This window comes from Thamnophis sirtalis, unplaced genomic scaffold (genome assembly GCF_051295495.1).
Source record: "Thamnophis sirtalis isolate CommonGarterSnake01/CBP01778 unplaced genomic scaffold, rThaSir2_p1.2 scaffold_1, whole genome shotgun sequence".
Taxonomy (NCBI): domain Eukaryota; kingdom Metazoa; phylum Chordata; class Lepidosauria; order Squamata; family Natricidae; genus Thamnophis; species Thamnophis sirtalis.
In genome coordinates this window covers 97,511,990-97,528,411 of record NW_028261381.1, presented here as the reverse complement: position 1 = coordinate 97,528,411, position 16,422 = coordinate 97,511,990, and the positions used below count along the sequence as shown (strand labels likewise).

Genomic DNA, 16,422 nt, shown 5'->3' with positions numbered 1-16,422 from the left:
TTTTTCTAGCTAGATCAGTGTTATGCTATGTCTCCTTTCAAAGTGAATTTAGTTTCAGAAAGAAATGACAAACTGAATTTTTAAAGTGGGAAAATCTAACTCTGTTAATACTAAGGAATTAATAAATACACCTGTGAATGTTGGAAAATTGTACTCTAAATGTAATTCATATTATAATCACACACTTATGTTTCAAATCTATTTTATTAATATCCAGGCTATGCTGAAAGATCACTTTTAATTTATATTATGATTCACAGAACCAACGTTAAAGAGAGCAGGGATAGTGGGGAAACATTTTTAGGAAAGTATTTTTTCCAAACATGTTTTCAATTCCAAAAAGCTCTAATTATAGATTTTAAAATTCTAACTCCCAAGGATGTCTGGGAAGAAATAAGGGCCATCAGTTTACCAATGTGATATAAATATGATCTATATACTATATCAAAGTATATTGCACAAATATAACTTAGTACGATATACCACACCAAAATAAGGAGGAGTTAGATATGTATTGCTATAGTAGTACTCATAAATTCTGAGAGGAAAATGTATTTTGGATGATAAATGCCTATAAGCAGGTACTCCACTGTCTGAGAGATAGTAAAATAGCAACATCCATAAATATCAAAATCTCCAAAGCAAGAACAAATTGGGCAAATAAATAAAAATTAAATGGCAACCAGAAATTAATATGGACTGAGGTTTATATTAGACTCCATGATTAGAGTACACGAAAGACTAATGTATCCAATTAGATTGAATTGCAAGTCCCAGATGTTTTTCAATAAGGTGAATGTAACATGCATGAAGGACACCAAGGATGCTAGTAAAAGAAGAGTCAACAAATGAAGAAGTTAGCTTTGATTTACAATTGAAGTCCTGGCACTTTTTAAATGTATATCACAATGCAAATAAAAAGGTGGTGGGGTTTTGAACTGGTGGTCATGGCCATCCTGTTGACTTTATTTACTCATGGACGCACTGAAGGCCAACAACTTGGAGAAGTCTGCATTTACACTGCTGTTTGTATTCTTCACTTTGTGTGCAGCTGAGATGAGTTTTAATTCTCATATTGTTGAAGAATAATGCCATGATTTTTTTAATTTGACCCCCCCCCCAGTGATATTAAGACTATAATTTTGCACCCAGATTCTTAGACATAAGACAACAGAACCTATTTATGAGTATAGATTGCACTGTGAAAAAAGTAGATATATCCTTATGGATAATCTACAATAACACTGATTTGACTCAATAGCACAAGGCAGTATCATATCCAACACAATAGATGTGATATTTCTGCACAAAAAGGTCATTGGATTATGGAGACTCATTGATTTAAAAATAAAGAACAGGGAGAAACTGAAGAAAAATCTCATCCAGTGAGTCAGTAAATATTCAGTCAACAGAAAGGATTTACTTTGAAACCTGCTGTCCTGGTTACCAGCTTCTTCTGTAAATAAGATTAACTGCCCCCAGTCACCTTAAGCAAAGTTCAAATATCACATAGCTATAATGGATGTATGATAGCTAAAAGTTGTGGCAGGAATTGTGGCTGCCAAGGTGTTTTTTAGCTGCCTTGTTTAGGAATATTTTTCATCAAATGTTGGAGGCGCAGTTACCAACTCTTACTGTAACAAAAAGCATAGGCTCTATTCCACAAGTTATTTTTATATATTTATGAAAAAACATTCAACTGGCATTTTTGAGAACACAGAAACTTTAAGTTTCAGACAAGTTTGGATTTAAGTCTAACAGGTAAATTTTAATTTGCTCAAAGTAGCCATTTTTAATTGTAGCTCTTGAGCTGGAAGATGCTTGTACTGAATCATTTTCTTACATGAAGGAACTTACATGACTGAATATGCCACACCAACCCAGAAAATAAAAACTAGGCATTTGGGAGAAAGAGAAGAAAGACTGAAACAGAATCTTAGATTATTAGCTTTCTGAATGGAGGGACATGTAACGTAAAATCTTAATATCAAAGTACAGTTTCATTATCACATAGACATATATCAATAAAGGAGAATATTTGTAGCTCAGGGATGAAATGAGGGGTCCTTGTTGGTCTCTGAGTTTGCTTGTGTTTTTGCAGATATTTCATTACCCTAACTAGGCAACATCATGAATGCCTAGTTACCTAATTAAGGTAATGCAATGTCTGCAAGAAAACAAGCAAACTCACAGAGCAATAAGGACCCTTCGCAGAAATCTATGTTGATATCCGCTAGGTAGGCGACTAAACAAATGCTTTGGATGCAGAAAATCTTCAGTTCAGTTTGGTGCAGATACAGATAAAGATACAGTTACGTATTAACAGAGTTGGAAGGGACCTTGTAAGTCACTTCTGTCAGAAATGTGGATATTTGCTGCTAGTTATTACGAATTCTTCAACATGGCAAATGAATTAAGAATGTCCAGTTTGCATAGTTGTTTCTAGTTCCAAAAACCTGGGTGATTCCAGTTTGGGAAAGGCAGCTTTATATTGCTGACACCTAAGATTTCATGATGAGTCACAAGCATTCAAGATTGGTTATGAAGTTCAGCTAAAGTTATTGAGGCCTATAAATAAAGCATCTACTATTCCTAATGTTCTAGGACTTATTTCAACAGAGAATTATTTCTGAATGGAATGAGCTGATAAACCCAACTCTAAATGGAGAACTACAAAAAGATCTAGGCTACTGTAAATGGCCATATTATATTGTATAGAAGAAGGGGTGATAAAAAACCAAGAAAAAAAGTGAAGCCATAACTCAACAGCCTTTGATTTAATTAACCATTGGTGCGTTACTACTCGACAGCCTTTGAAAAAAGTTCTATATTTTGAATGGAAAGACCTATCTCATATAATTCTGAGACAGATATTATAAACCCCTAGTTCTCTAAAATGCAGTGATATACCTAAATATAAAGTAATGCCCTGTGATTTGCTCCCACTACGGCAAATGCCTCTCGCAGCATTAAGCTAAATCACATTTCTTTTGGAATTCATTTTCTTTAAAATCTTTACAAGAAAGGCAACTCATCCTTATACATTTACATACAGTATTATCATAGGTCACAGAAAACTGTGTACATACTCTCCATAAAAGGACATATTTCAAATAAAATACTTATAACATCAACAAACAATAGTGTTCCTTCTTCCCATTAGACGTAGATTTCTGCAGGCCCCAATTTTTGTACATAAATAGAAGAAAACAGTCTTTGGCATATTTACATCCGCTAGGATTTCCGGTCAGTGAAGATTTCTACAGTTGTTTTTAAAGTTGTACTTAGTTTTCATTTTCTCTCCAGCCACGGGCATTCTTCCCAAATTTATATACCAGTCTCCGGCCATCTACACGTTCAAGAATTTCTCTTTTATAATAGTATCTGTTAAAAGGAGATGATGAAATCATATACATAAAACTCATTTTCTGACCAATCCCCCGTTTAATTTTATTTTTAAATGGACTTAGCATTTAAGCTATTTTTCCATGAAATCAGAAAACAATTCAGTATCTCATTAGGTGTTAAGTTACTACCACATTACAGCCTTTGCATAAGCCATTGCATATAAAACAGAACATATCCGTACACTATGTATGTATGTATGTATGTATGTATGTATGTATGTATGTATATGTGTGTATGTGTGTATGTGTGTATGTGTGTGTATGTATGTATGTATATATGTATGTATGTTGCATTTGTGCTGATAAATAAAGAAATAAAGACATGCAACACAAATGTAACAAAGGCAACATTTAAAAAATAGCTTTCTGCCTGGATGGCTCCTAGGGTGAGTCGATAGACAGAAAAGGAAAGCAGTATGCTCCGTCCCATATTTGGGCATACCAGGGGTTGTGACACAATATATACATACATACATACATACATACATACATACATACATACATACATACATACACACACACACATATATACACATATATATATATATACACATATATACACATATATACACATATATACACATATATACACATATATACACATATATACACATGCACACACACACACACACACACACACATATCCCATTGATTGAAAGAGTTCTATAGAACATCTGTGTCTAAAATCTAGTTACAAATTACACCCACTGAATGCAAAATCCCTTGAATGTGATGCTATGCAAGTTTCTCTTTATCTAAGGTATTTTGGGAAGTTCCTGACCAACAAGCTGATCCCATTCCTGTATTAAGGGGAAATCATTTATTAATAATTGAAGTATGATAAGTAGATTATTACATTGAGAAGAAATTGCAACTATGAATGTTTCTGATGATTCAGGAGGACTTGCAGAGTCCGTACATGCCACTTTTGTGGGATTTAAAGACAAATGGTGAGTCATTGTTTAGTCAAGGAGTTGACACTTTCTCATAACTGACAAAATCTCTGTGTTCATGTGAAGACAATTTGGCAGTCTTTCTAGCTATATGATGTGGTTTTCCATATGTGGGGAGGGCAAGGATCTTGGATTCCCATCTTGCCACATCAATTCAACCAGTATCTTTGGATCAGGAAAAAAAAATCAGGAGGAAATTATGCCATAGGAAAATAGCTTGTGCTTCACTCTAGTTTACATTTTAAAAACTCCCCTGCGATTTCAGCATACTCTGGCTGTTTGCTTGTCATTGGCACTGAGATTAAAGGTAGTTATTTTTTTAAGCAAAATGTTCCCCTTTGTTACCTCATGGCACGGCTGAGTTTCTCATAAGTCATGCTACTGTTGTTCTTCTTCTTTCCCCATAGCTGAGCCACTGCCTCTGATTTTAAAAATCGGAAGATGCCTTCTGACCGATCCTCCCATTTTATCAACCCAGGATTCTTCTCTGGATGAAGGAGAATGTCTCTGATGAACTCCCACAAGTGAGTTCCCCGAGGAGCTATAATGAAATAATGTTCAGAGGAAACATTTGTGCCGAAAAACGAATGGTGATGAGTATACATTTTAGGAATTCCTAATATATATATATATTTTTTTAAGTCCTCCCTATACTTTCTTAGGCTGGTTCCAAACTCTAGAGTTACTCATTGGAATTTGTTGGATGGGAAGGGGCAAAGCAGGAAATTGATATCGCAATTGCAGTTCCACCCCATTGTACGTCCACATAATGGCAACACACATACGGCATTTGGATCTCAGCATTACAATCCCCACCTTGTCATTTTTAATCCTCCTGCACAACTAGCTGAACTTAAACCTTAGCTAATGTAATGAACTCATATCCTTAACTCAAATGTATTCATTTATCTCAAAACCTATTTCACTAATGTTCTTATTCTATCTATTTAATTTAATATCTCGGATATTAAAATTTAGATTTTCATTCAGTATATATTCCATAAGTCTTTAATATCCCCCTCATAGCATAGAAATCCAGGAATAGGTGTCTTACTGTGTTTCTTATTGTGTGGTTTTGGAGGGTGATCTTGTGAAATTTTCTTCCCTTCTGAAGAATCCTCTGCAACAAAAAAAGGGAATCAGTTCTTGCCTCTACATATCTGAATCTGTTCTAGAAATTATGATATAACAAATGTACTTAAAAACATGTCCTATTCTTCAGCCATGCGGTCCTCAAGGCCTCAATTGGAAGCAGCATAGAACAAAATGGTCTTCATTAATGTCAGTAAAAGTTTTCAAAGCAATTAGGAATAAGTCGATTGCCCCTATCACAGAGCAGCCAACATTGAAAATATCTGTAAGTCATTGAAAAGATGAAACCCTGTCCTCACAATGACAACCCATCCAAACTTCATAGAATCATAGACACCTGGAGTTCAATTTCCTGCTTAGTACAGGAATTCAAATTAAATCTAAATCCAGCTGAATATATTCAATATGTAATGAATGGGAGACCACTCTTGGTAATTGAATGGTTCTGGCATTCAATCAGAATATGCCTTCTGAAACTTAAACCTATTATTTCATATCCTATGTTCTTAATTTTCTTTTGTGTAACATCTTTTCGGGTATTTGAAGTGTTGTCACTCTTAGTTCTCTTCTGAAAGTTAAAAATATCCAAGTTTCTGCCTTCTTAAAGTTGGTGACTAGAAATCAACATAAAAAGCACAACAGGATCTGTGTGCAGAATAACTATTAGAACTATTATTTCCTATAATTTAGAAAACTATACTTCTGTTGATATAAATTTATATTTCCTTTCTTGGCAGCCCTATCAAGTATCATGTATAATGTGTAAGCAATTCCTTTTCCACAAATCTTATTCTCAAATTACTGTAGGTAGCCAAGTACCTAAGATTATCATTAGATTTCTGTTTCCTAAATGAAAGGCTTTTCATTTGCCTCTGTTTAATTTATTTTTTTATTTTCAGCACTTTTTTAAAACTATTATAATTCAATGTTGTGTCATTGGCATATTTGACAAGCAATCCCCCTATCTCTTCATCTAAATAATTAAAAAGTACAGGGCTTAGCATCAAACACTATGGTTAGGTTTTATGAGAAATAGTTGATGAATATTCTTTGAGTAAAACATTTGAGCCAGCTATTTACCTGTGTAATTGTCATGTGATCTATACTACACTTAGCTAAATTGCTAAATAGAATATCATGGGTTATATACTTTGTTGAAATTTAGATACATTACCTCAACAACATTTCTACAATCAGCTAAATAATTCAAAGTTTTCTAACAATCTGCTGAATAGATTCAATATTTTCATTGCATATTATTTACATATGTCATCTTTAGTCCTATTACTGCTAATAGTCATAAGCCATCTATTTATATATTCTTTATAAAAAATTAAAAACTTCCTCTTGAATAATATGTACTATATTATTGAGCTGTGGATTCACTCATAGTTAGGCTACAGTCTTATTCCCATTTAAATCAGTGGTAGTGTATGGGAGAGAGAGAGTAGGTAGGTAGGTAGGTAGGTAGAGGGAGGGAGAGAGAGAGAGAGAGAGAGAGTGAGAGAGAGAGAGAGAGAGAATGTAGATAGGAAGGGAAGGAGGGAAGGAGAGAGAGTAGGTAGGTAGGTAGATGTTTCCAGGTGTATTTATCCATTTACTGGAGAAGGAAATCGCTGACAATCTGCAGCACCCAAGACTTTGTTTCTGCTGGCACAGCACTTAATCAATGTAATTCTCATCAATCAGTTATAGAGCTTTCCAAAAGGGGGAAAAGGGTTTTTGCATTCTGAAAACCTCCCAAAAACGACCCATTTTTTGCGAAAACGGGCCCTTTTTTTTAAAAAAAGGCATAGCTTTGGAGGGCTTGCAGAGTTATCCTGGGGGGGGTGTGCCCCACCAAATGAGCAAAAACTGGTCCATTTTTCACAAAAACGGTCCATTTTTTGTCAATAAAATTGCATGCATAGCCTTATGGAGGCTTGCAGAGTGCTCCTGGAAGCTCTGCCTCCCCAGCCCCCAGGAGCTCTCTGAAAGCCTCCATAAGGCTACGCACAGCCATTTTGGTGAAGGGGCGGGGCTTCGGGAGGCAAAAAATGCTGTATTCAGCACTCAGATTTTCAGCCTCTTTTTTTGAGGAAAAAAGTTGCATCTTATACTTTGAAAAATATGGTAGGCACATTTAACACTATTGTTTATCAAATCGCTGTGTGAAACAATACTTTATTTTTTCAATTTGGAATCCAATCAGTTTCACTTAGGCTCTCATATTATGAAAAATGGAGACAAAATATTCCCTCAGGCAAGATTAAAATGAAATTCAGCAAAAGTTCTAAACCTTTGTATTATCTTTTGTTATTTGTTATAACAGCATATATAAGTAGTCCTCAGCTAGTGACCATTTACAGTTAGAATCATAGTAAAAAAATAACTTGACAACCAATTCTCATATTTATGATCTTTGCTAGTGTTTAAGGCAAAGGAAAGCTGAAGGGAAAAAAAGAATTTCAATTTGTGAAGCTTAATGATCAAGTTGCTGAACCTAGTTTTGCTTGCTAAAAAAGGACTACCTGTCTCTTTGATTTCTTTCATATTAAGGAAACTTATAACATCAAGACATATAATGATCTGGCAAAGAGCTGTTTCCGAGGTAATGAAAAAAGCCAAATCCAGAGGAACAAAAGCCAGTGTTATTGGAAATTCTTCAAACCAACAAATTTATAGAGGCCTGTTTTCTCTCACCATTAATACATATTTTCTCATCTGATAGGAAGGACTGGATCAAGAGGTGGTATTCAGCAGGTTCTCATCAGTTCTGGAGAACCGGTAGCAGAAATTTTGAATAGTTCGGAGAACCAGTAAATACCACCCCTGACTTCCCCCCCCCCCCATCAATTCTCTGCCTCTCGAGTCCCAGCTGATCGGGTGGGAATGGGGATTTTGCAGTATCCTTCCTCTGTCACGCCCACCAAGCCACGCCCACAGAACCGGTAGTAAAAAAAATTGAATCCCACCCCTGGCTGGCTCCTGAATCCTTACAGTTTACATACTAATCTAAACCTGGTAGTTGGTTTTAATTTACCATATTTGTTAAAATGATAATCAGTTTACTATGTTGATAATTTACATGTTATAAACATATAATAGAACATGTATAGAGAGAAGTAGATAATTTCTATTTGTCGTATTTGCCAAAATGAACATCTGTTTTAGGTGATTACCCAACCCCCTGTAAAAGAAAATATTAGTCAGAGAAATTTGCCGGGAACTCAAGTTATATCTCCATCGGAGCACAGTCATTATATAGTGTCAGAAAGCATAGAGCCCACATGCATTCTTCCACCTACATTCATGCATAAACTGTCACCACAGCTTTCAGCAGAAATTAACTATTTGCATGTGCAAATGATTTACAGTAAATACCAGCCCCAGCTTCTGTACCAACTTGTCCCAATTATTTTGTTGCGATGCTGATAAGCATACTAGGGAAATGGATATAAACTACCATTACAGAAGAAAATGGCAAGTCCTTTTGCTAAGAGCTTTAAAAAAAAACAACAGAACAAAAACCTCAGCTAATTGCATTCATGTCTTTTCTGCACCAGCAAACTGAGAGCACCATCCTCTTATACAAACTGCTGACTTTGTGGGAAAGCAACAAAGCCCAATTAAGGATTGTTGTTTCCACCCTCTTTTATTCATGTATATATATAAAATTAAAGATTTCATTAAAAGACCATAAAAACTAACAGAAACCAATATAAAGTAGGAAAGATATGTGCAGAAAGGGGGGAGGGGAGGAAAGAAAAAAGATACAGAAAAGTATTTTTTGAATTTTTTTACATGTTAAAAATTTGCCTCTTACTCTATGGTTATAATGTTTGTTTGTTTGTTTATAGAAATAACTCAAGGTAGCATACCTATCCAACACACCTTCCTCCTATTTTCTCCAACCCTGTGAGGTGAGTTGGACTGAGAGAGAGTGAGTGGCCAAAAGTCATTCTGCTAGACTGCAACTTATGGTCTCCCACATTCCAGCCTGGTGTCTTAACCACTGTCTCTCTTCTTTCTATAATCTGTTTTGTTTGATCATCAAAACCATAAATCATAGTTCTTTTTTTCTAGTTCACACAAAATCTATAAGAGTTTTCTAATCAGCAATATTGTCTTTTCTCTGATCAAAAAAGTAAATTTGGCCATCTCAGCAACCATCTTTAACCTCACTACAGCTTTATAGTTATTCCATAATTCTTTTCAGCTGTTTATCACTCCCAAAAGAAAAACCACTGGTTTCAACCACTGGTATTAATATTAAAGATTCTCTTAATTAGTGTGTGTACTTGGATCCACAATATTTTTAAGGGCCACTAAACATGATAAAATGTCCCTTCTTTTTGTTTACATTTCCAACATAAATTTGAAGTGCCTTTATATATTTTAAACATTGTTTTCTGGTGACATATGCCAACGGTGCATCAATTTATTTAAAAAATTCTTTAAGATTATAACATAGTATATATTTCAACTTTTCCAATCCATTATTTCCCTTGTTTTATCTGTAAATTATAATCAAAATTTTTGACCTACTTTTCATAAAACTTTTCACATTCTTCTGTTTCAAATTTCATGAAAAGTATATTCATTTTAGCAATTACATGTTCATGATTTGTATAGAATTCAAACTCAGTTTTAGAACATTTAAATCCATAATTTTATTACTTTATTTTTTCATGATAATTGTAAATAAGAGAACCATTGACAGTTATATCCCTATGCCATCAGTATTTTTTTTTTTAAATTTATTTTATATGTCCCTTGAAAAAATTTCTAATATCTCACAAGAAGTTAGACATTTGTATTTCCTTATTGTTTATCATCTATAATATGCTATTTGGGCTGAGAGTTTCAGAGATATTTTTGGACATAATCTGAGTTTGCATCTATTCTATAGTCTCAATATGTTTAAACAATAGCAATAGCACTTAGACTTATATACTGCTTCACGGTGCTTTACAGCCTTCTTTAAGCAGTTTACAGAGTCATGACTTTTAAAATCCACGTTGACCTTAAGTTTGTTGTACCATTGCTATTTCCTCTGCAGAAGAAGCAAGCCCTACCTTTAAACCTTTGTGATATTTGCTATGAGTGTGAGAATCCTAAAAAAATTATATTAGTTTTTAATTGAAGCAACATACAAGCAAGCAAGCACATAAATAAATTAATATAATCACATAGCCTGATGTAACATCTTATTTTAAAGAATAAGGGGATGGAATCCTTGCTGGTCTGGTGCTTTCTTGTTGTGACTGATGTCACCGCAGAATATTTTATCAACAAAGAAATACCATTGAGGGCGGTGATTGACGTCGCGATGAAACAACATGCAATCTGGGGGCTCCAGGATTGCTGTCAATATCTCTGTTGCTGGACAGTCCTTTTTGGATCTAAATCATTCTGAAGGAACAGTGATAGAGAAGAGCATTTCCTGCTGATCTCAGGGACATCACAAAGTCCCTGATCGATCCAGGAGAAAACTCTTTTTTGCCGGCTACAAGAGAAGCAGTCAAAATGGCTGCAGAAGGTTGGGACAGTCCCTGAAACGGAAGCAGAACAGGAGAGACACTGTATCGAATGGTGAGAAAAATCCTTATTATTAGAGAAGAGAAAACCCAAAAGACAGTTAAAATAAAATTGAAGACAGAAAAAAGTAAGCGGCAAATTGACCCTGGTTTAAAACTATCGCGTTAACTTTTTCACTTTAATTGTGTTTGTCTTCTATGGATGGACTTTTTACAAATGCCTCTTACTTTTAAACTGGACTGGTCTTTTTTTTCCTTCTTCCTCTATACCTCTTCTATTTTTTGTATTTGTGGATTAAAAGTTTCTTTCCTCGCAAGGCTCGGTCGGATTGTAATCTTTAAACATTTTTTTTCTTCACTTCCGGAATTCGGAGCTTAGAAAGAGAAGCAAAAACAGAGGGAAAGGATGTAACACTGCTATCTAGAAGCTATAGGCTTGGCAACATCTGATAATACAAAGCTATTGACTTTGTTTACTGAAAGGGTCAGTGGCTATACAGGTGTTTCTTTGAAGGAAAGAGAAAGCTTTGATCTGAAAAACTTTACTGAATTTGTTTGAAACCTAGCAAAAGCCTTGGATGTTTTAGTGGCACTGTCTATAACCTGGAAAAATGGCCCAGTATGAAGAAGAAAAGGGACTAACATTGCAAAGAATTATGCTAGAAATTCAAAATCACAGAGAGAATTGAAAAGAGACAAAATTATAGATCAAAATACAGAAAGTACGGAGGGAAGAGTTGAGAATACTTATGAAACAACAATGAAATTTGAGGGCAGAGTTCAAAAAAACACAGAAACATATGAAAGTGATAAGAAAATTGTTGACACTGTCAGCAAATTGAGAGTGGAGGGAAATGATAAGTGCAAAATACGGAAAGGAAAGATCAATGAACTGGAACTCTATCTCAGACGTCAAAATATAGATGAAGAAAGGGGAGAAAATTTGACAGAAACAATGAGAGTAATTTCAGCAGAAGCACCAGAGATAACAAAAGTCAAGCTGATAAAAGGAACAGATAGAGGGTTTCGAATCTTTATAAGATATGCAATGAATAACAAGTTGTCAAGAGAAGTCCACATAAGACTTATCAAGAAAACACTTAGAATGCAGATTCTACAAATGGCAAGAGATATTGGACTGCACTACTTCTGGAAGGATACAGGATGATGAAATGAAATGTCACAATAAAATTTAGTTAAATGTAGTTAAATTTTGAGTACTATGTATAAGACAAAGTAATAATAGCTATAGCCAAATAAATGATTATTACTATTATTATTATTAATAATAATAATAATGCATTTATATAAACTAGATAATATGAAATTTTATACAAACTGTAAGTGAGGATGATGGAGATGAAATTGAAAAACCTTTTTATAAAAGATAATTAATTCTATATAGAATAGAATATAGAGATGTAATATCATTGGATGATTTCAGGATGATGTAATGAAATGCTATAATATAAATTTATTTCAAATTTAATATGTTTCATATAAAAAGAATGTAATAATAGTTATGCTTAATGGATTTTTAACAATTATAACAATTTATATACATGTACATTAGATTGATGATACTAATAATCGAAAAAACATAGAATTGAAAATTATCAGAGAATGTTATCAATGCTAAAATAATAGAATGATTTAGAATAGGATATAAAAAATCCTTTATTATTGGATATATTGAAGATGATATAATGAATCATTATAATATAAATGGATACATATTTAGAATCTTGTTTAAAATGGAAAAAACAATAGTGATAATCAAACAAATGAAGTATAATAATAATGTATACAAAGATATTTGATTGACAATATGTGAATTTTGATAAAGCTCAAGTGATGACTATGGAAAGGATGCAGACCTTGTAACCAATTGACACACTGTACGCAGTTGAAGAGGTTTTTATTTTATATGTTTTGTGTGTTTTTGTTTGCTTGAAAATAAAAAAAATTATTTAAAAAAACCCAAAGAAATACCATCAAAATGATTGAAAGAAAGCAAAGTTGAAAGTAGGAAATGTCAGCAACCGGAAAAAGCTTATTCAGACTACAGTTTGTCCTACTCCTTCAATCTATGTCCAAGCCTCTTTTGCTGTTCCAATGAAACAGGTATGGGAAATTTCTCTGGCTGTTTTCAGAGGGAGGGTAAACCAAAAGCAAAGTAATTGTTTGTAACAAGAGCAGCATAAGATAGCATGGAGCATGGTGTGGTACGATCAAGTATAGTTCAACAGCTCTCAAAAAAAGGCATTGCCTGTCATTTCTTTATCTCTTGGTTAATGCTTGTTTTCCTCTCCTCATCGCACCATAGTGTCAATAGAGGCATGCATGGCTTTTCACATACCGCAGCGTTAAGAACTAATTATTTCACAGCTGCAAAAACAAAAGCTGATCATTTTACTGGGAGAAAAGTTTCAAGCATGAGGAGTTTTTGAAGGTGTGTTTTGATAAACGGGAAAAAGAAAAGATGTTTCAATAAAGATATCTTGCAAAACTCAAGCGAAAGAAAAATGCACAGAATTTGCATATGATTCAGAAACACCCGGCTTCTTTTTGCCAAATACACAAATTAGGACATGCTGTGACCCCGGCATGCTCCCCATCCAGTAGGATCAACAGTTGGAGATTAATAGATCACAACAGGGGACAATGATCAAATTTCTCTACAGTTCTTCCGGTTTGAAAAGGTAGCAGCTGCTACCTTTGGGAAGTAAGACAGCAGGAAGAAAGCTGCTTAAACTGACATTTTCTGCCTTCTGCGCAAATAGTATTTGCATGTCCTGATTATTTTAAGAAACACAATTTTCACAGTTTACCCAATACATTGAGTTTACACAGCAGTAATGGGCAGGCTTGCGGTTCATTGTGTTATACAAAGACGAGTGTTATTCATGGAGCTCAATTCACCATCTGTCTCAGCTCTATTGTGTCTCAGTTCGGCACCACAGGTTTCAGCCAAAGCATATGGTGGTTGATTCATATCTTTACAGACTGAAAACAAGTAGCCAATGCTACAGAGTAGCCACAAGGAAAACAGTTGCAAATTTATTGGGGGGGGGTTGTATCAGAGGGGAAAAAAGAAATGCTTTAGTCCAATAGTCTAACAAAGAATATTAATGTCATTTGTTTGCTCTCTATTACATTATTTATATAAAAACATTATTTCTTCTCTCCCAATTCTTAAATGCTTGCTGACTTACAGCTAAGTGTTTAGGTCTACAGAACACTATAAATAAGGTAAGATGAATTGATCTTGAACAGGAGTGTCAAACTTGATTTCATTGAGGGTCACATCAGGGTAGTGTTTGACCTTGGGGGGAATGGAATGAACATGGCCAGGATGGGTGTGTGTAGCTTGATGTCACTTGTGTCGCGGGTGCTTGTGGGGGCCCGAGAGCTCCCAAGGTTTGTTTTCGGCTGCCATGGCCTCCTGCAACCCTTTATCAGCTAAAACAAACCTTGGGAGGGCCACGGCTCACCCTCCCGAGTTATGTTTTCACTGGCAGAGGCACCACTGGCCATTCCTTCATTGTTTCCAGGGCGGCCCCATGGGCCACATCTAAGCACCCCACGGCCAAGATCTGGCCCCGGGTCTTAAGTTTGACACCCCTGATCTAGAAGTTCTAATTTTGTTATTTAACTGATTCTATTCCTTGGATCAAAGCAAAATATATATGTATGCAGAGTACACTTCAATAACATACTTCAGGATTTGCACAAACGCAGCATTTCTGAGCTACTAATTAAAGCAACTGCATCATTTTTCAGCCTTGAGTTTTTGTGGTAATGGCTAGCACAGACATGATGTGGTTCAATGAGTACCAAAGCACTTTCTAAGCATGTCCAATCATGTGTATCTATACAAACAAAATCTATATTTGTCTGTACATCTATAATAAAGAGACCACCCAAAGTATATAGTAACATAGAATATGGTTTAGATATTTGACCTAACCGAATGCTCTTATCAGGCCTAGATTATGAAATGTTAGACGTACTTACCTATAGGTTGGTGACCGCCAGCGCTGACAGAAATCTGTGCTCGACAGTAGGCTTTGCTATCCACTAATTCTGAGGATTTAGGAAGAAAAAAATTAATGTAAGAAAATATTTTTCTCAAAGTAATTTCCAGAGGTGCTTAAAAATACATGAAGTCCTAAAGGTAGTTACCTACTGTGCCACCATATCCACTCTCGTAGAAATAATTATCTTCTTTCCAAGATGTAATTAAAGATGGATCTTATGCACAAAAAAGAACAGAGCAAAAATCAATACTGTTGATAATAATACTCCTAGTTACTTACAAGAAATGTTCTGGATGTCAACATCTAAAGCATTTCCATGACTACTATCAACTTGAGAAGGGGTGGGGGATGCCATGAATACTTTTGGCCAGAGTAAAAGTCTCATATTTCTGTACTGGGATATGAATGTGCATATCCAGAACCCTGCCATAACATCCTGTTGGAGAATGTGATTAATGACCTCAACCAGAGGGGAGGGGACACAGGGGTATAGTTCAGACGCCATTAAGTGGGATTTAGTTTCGGCTCCACGGAAGTCCATGCCAAGATGTTAGTCCAAATAAATGAATGGGTTTTCTTTGAATTTTGTCTGGAAGCTCGTAAATTAATTAGGCCAACTCTTGGAAACGTCACACTGTATTCAAAACATAAATTTTATATTTTAGCAGCAATAATGCGTACAAAAGCATCAGGTTATTTTATTTATTTTATTAAGTACAAGAAGGCTAAGGTGACCAGACGTCCCGCTTTTGGCGGGACACCCCCGCTTTTTGATGCATTTTCCCGTGTCCCGCCCACTTTTTTAAAAGGCACGCTTTTTTTGGCGCTTGCAGCTCCCGCCCATCAGCTGCTGGGTTGGCTCATCGTTCTGTTCTATGCTACCACCTACAAATTTAAGCCAGCCCAGCCTGCCGCTCACTGATTTGATTGGCTGGACTTCAGCCAATCAGTGAGCAGGCCAACCAGCTCACTGATTGGCTGGACTCCTTAGCTGAGGACGCATGCGCGAGTCTCCATTTTATTTCATCTTTGTTTTGGGCAGCTGCGCTTACTCACTGGTGGTGAGTAAATCATGTTTTGTATTGTCTAATTTGGTACCGTGGGAATCGGGAGGCGCTGGGCTGGGGGAAGGAGACAGCCCCCTTGCGGAGTTCGCAGCCAGCCCCTGTGCTGCGCTGGAACGGGCGGCAAAACCTCTGGAACCACGTGGAAGTTCTCGGGCGGCTGCTCCCAGCTCTCCTGCCCCGGAGGGAGCAGCCACTGGCGGCGGCGGAGGAGGAAGCAGCCCGGCGTCGCTGCTCGCCGCGCGCTCCCTCGCTCGCGGCCAGGCTTTGGTGCTGCCTTTCCCGCTCTGTGCGTGCTGCCCAGACCTCTCTTCCTTCCGTGGAGTCCGTTCATGAATCAATGGGAT

The 16,422-nt window shown here is 35.9% G+C and overlaps 1 protein-coding gene across 2 annotated transcripts in view; it reads right to left on the bottom strand.

The window, feature by feature from the left end:
* Window positions 1-1,658: 1,658 nt before the first annotated feature.
* Window positions 1,659-16,422, bottom strand: part of EHF (ETS homologous factor) — a 42,879-nt gene continuing 28,115 nt past the window's right edge. For both annotated transcript variants that reach the window (XM_087719665.1, XM_087719673.1), the window contains exons 5-9: window positions 15,157-15,225; window positions 14,989-15,057; window positions 5,415-5,480; window positions 4,706-4,901; window positions 1,659-3,384 (exon numbers count right to left, since the gene is read on the bottom strand). In XM_087719665.1, coding sequence (XP_087575791.1) covers window positions 3,285-3,384; window positions 4,706-4,901; window positions 5,415-5,480; window positions 14,989-15,057; window positions 15,157-15,225 — 500 coding nt within the window. In that variant the 3' untranslated portion in view covers window positions 1,659-3,284. The remainder of the gene's footprint in view (window positions 3,385-4,705; window positions 4,902-5,414; window positions 5,481-14,988; window positions 15,058-15,156; window positions 15,226-16,422) is intronic.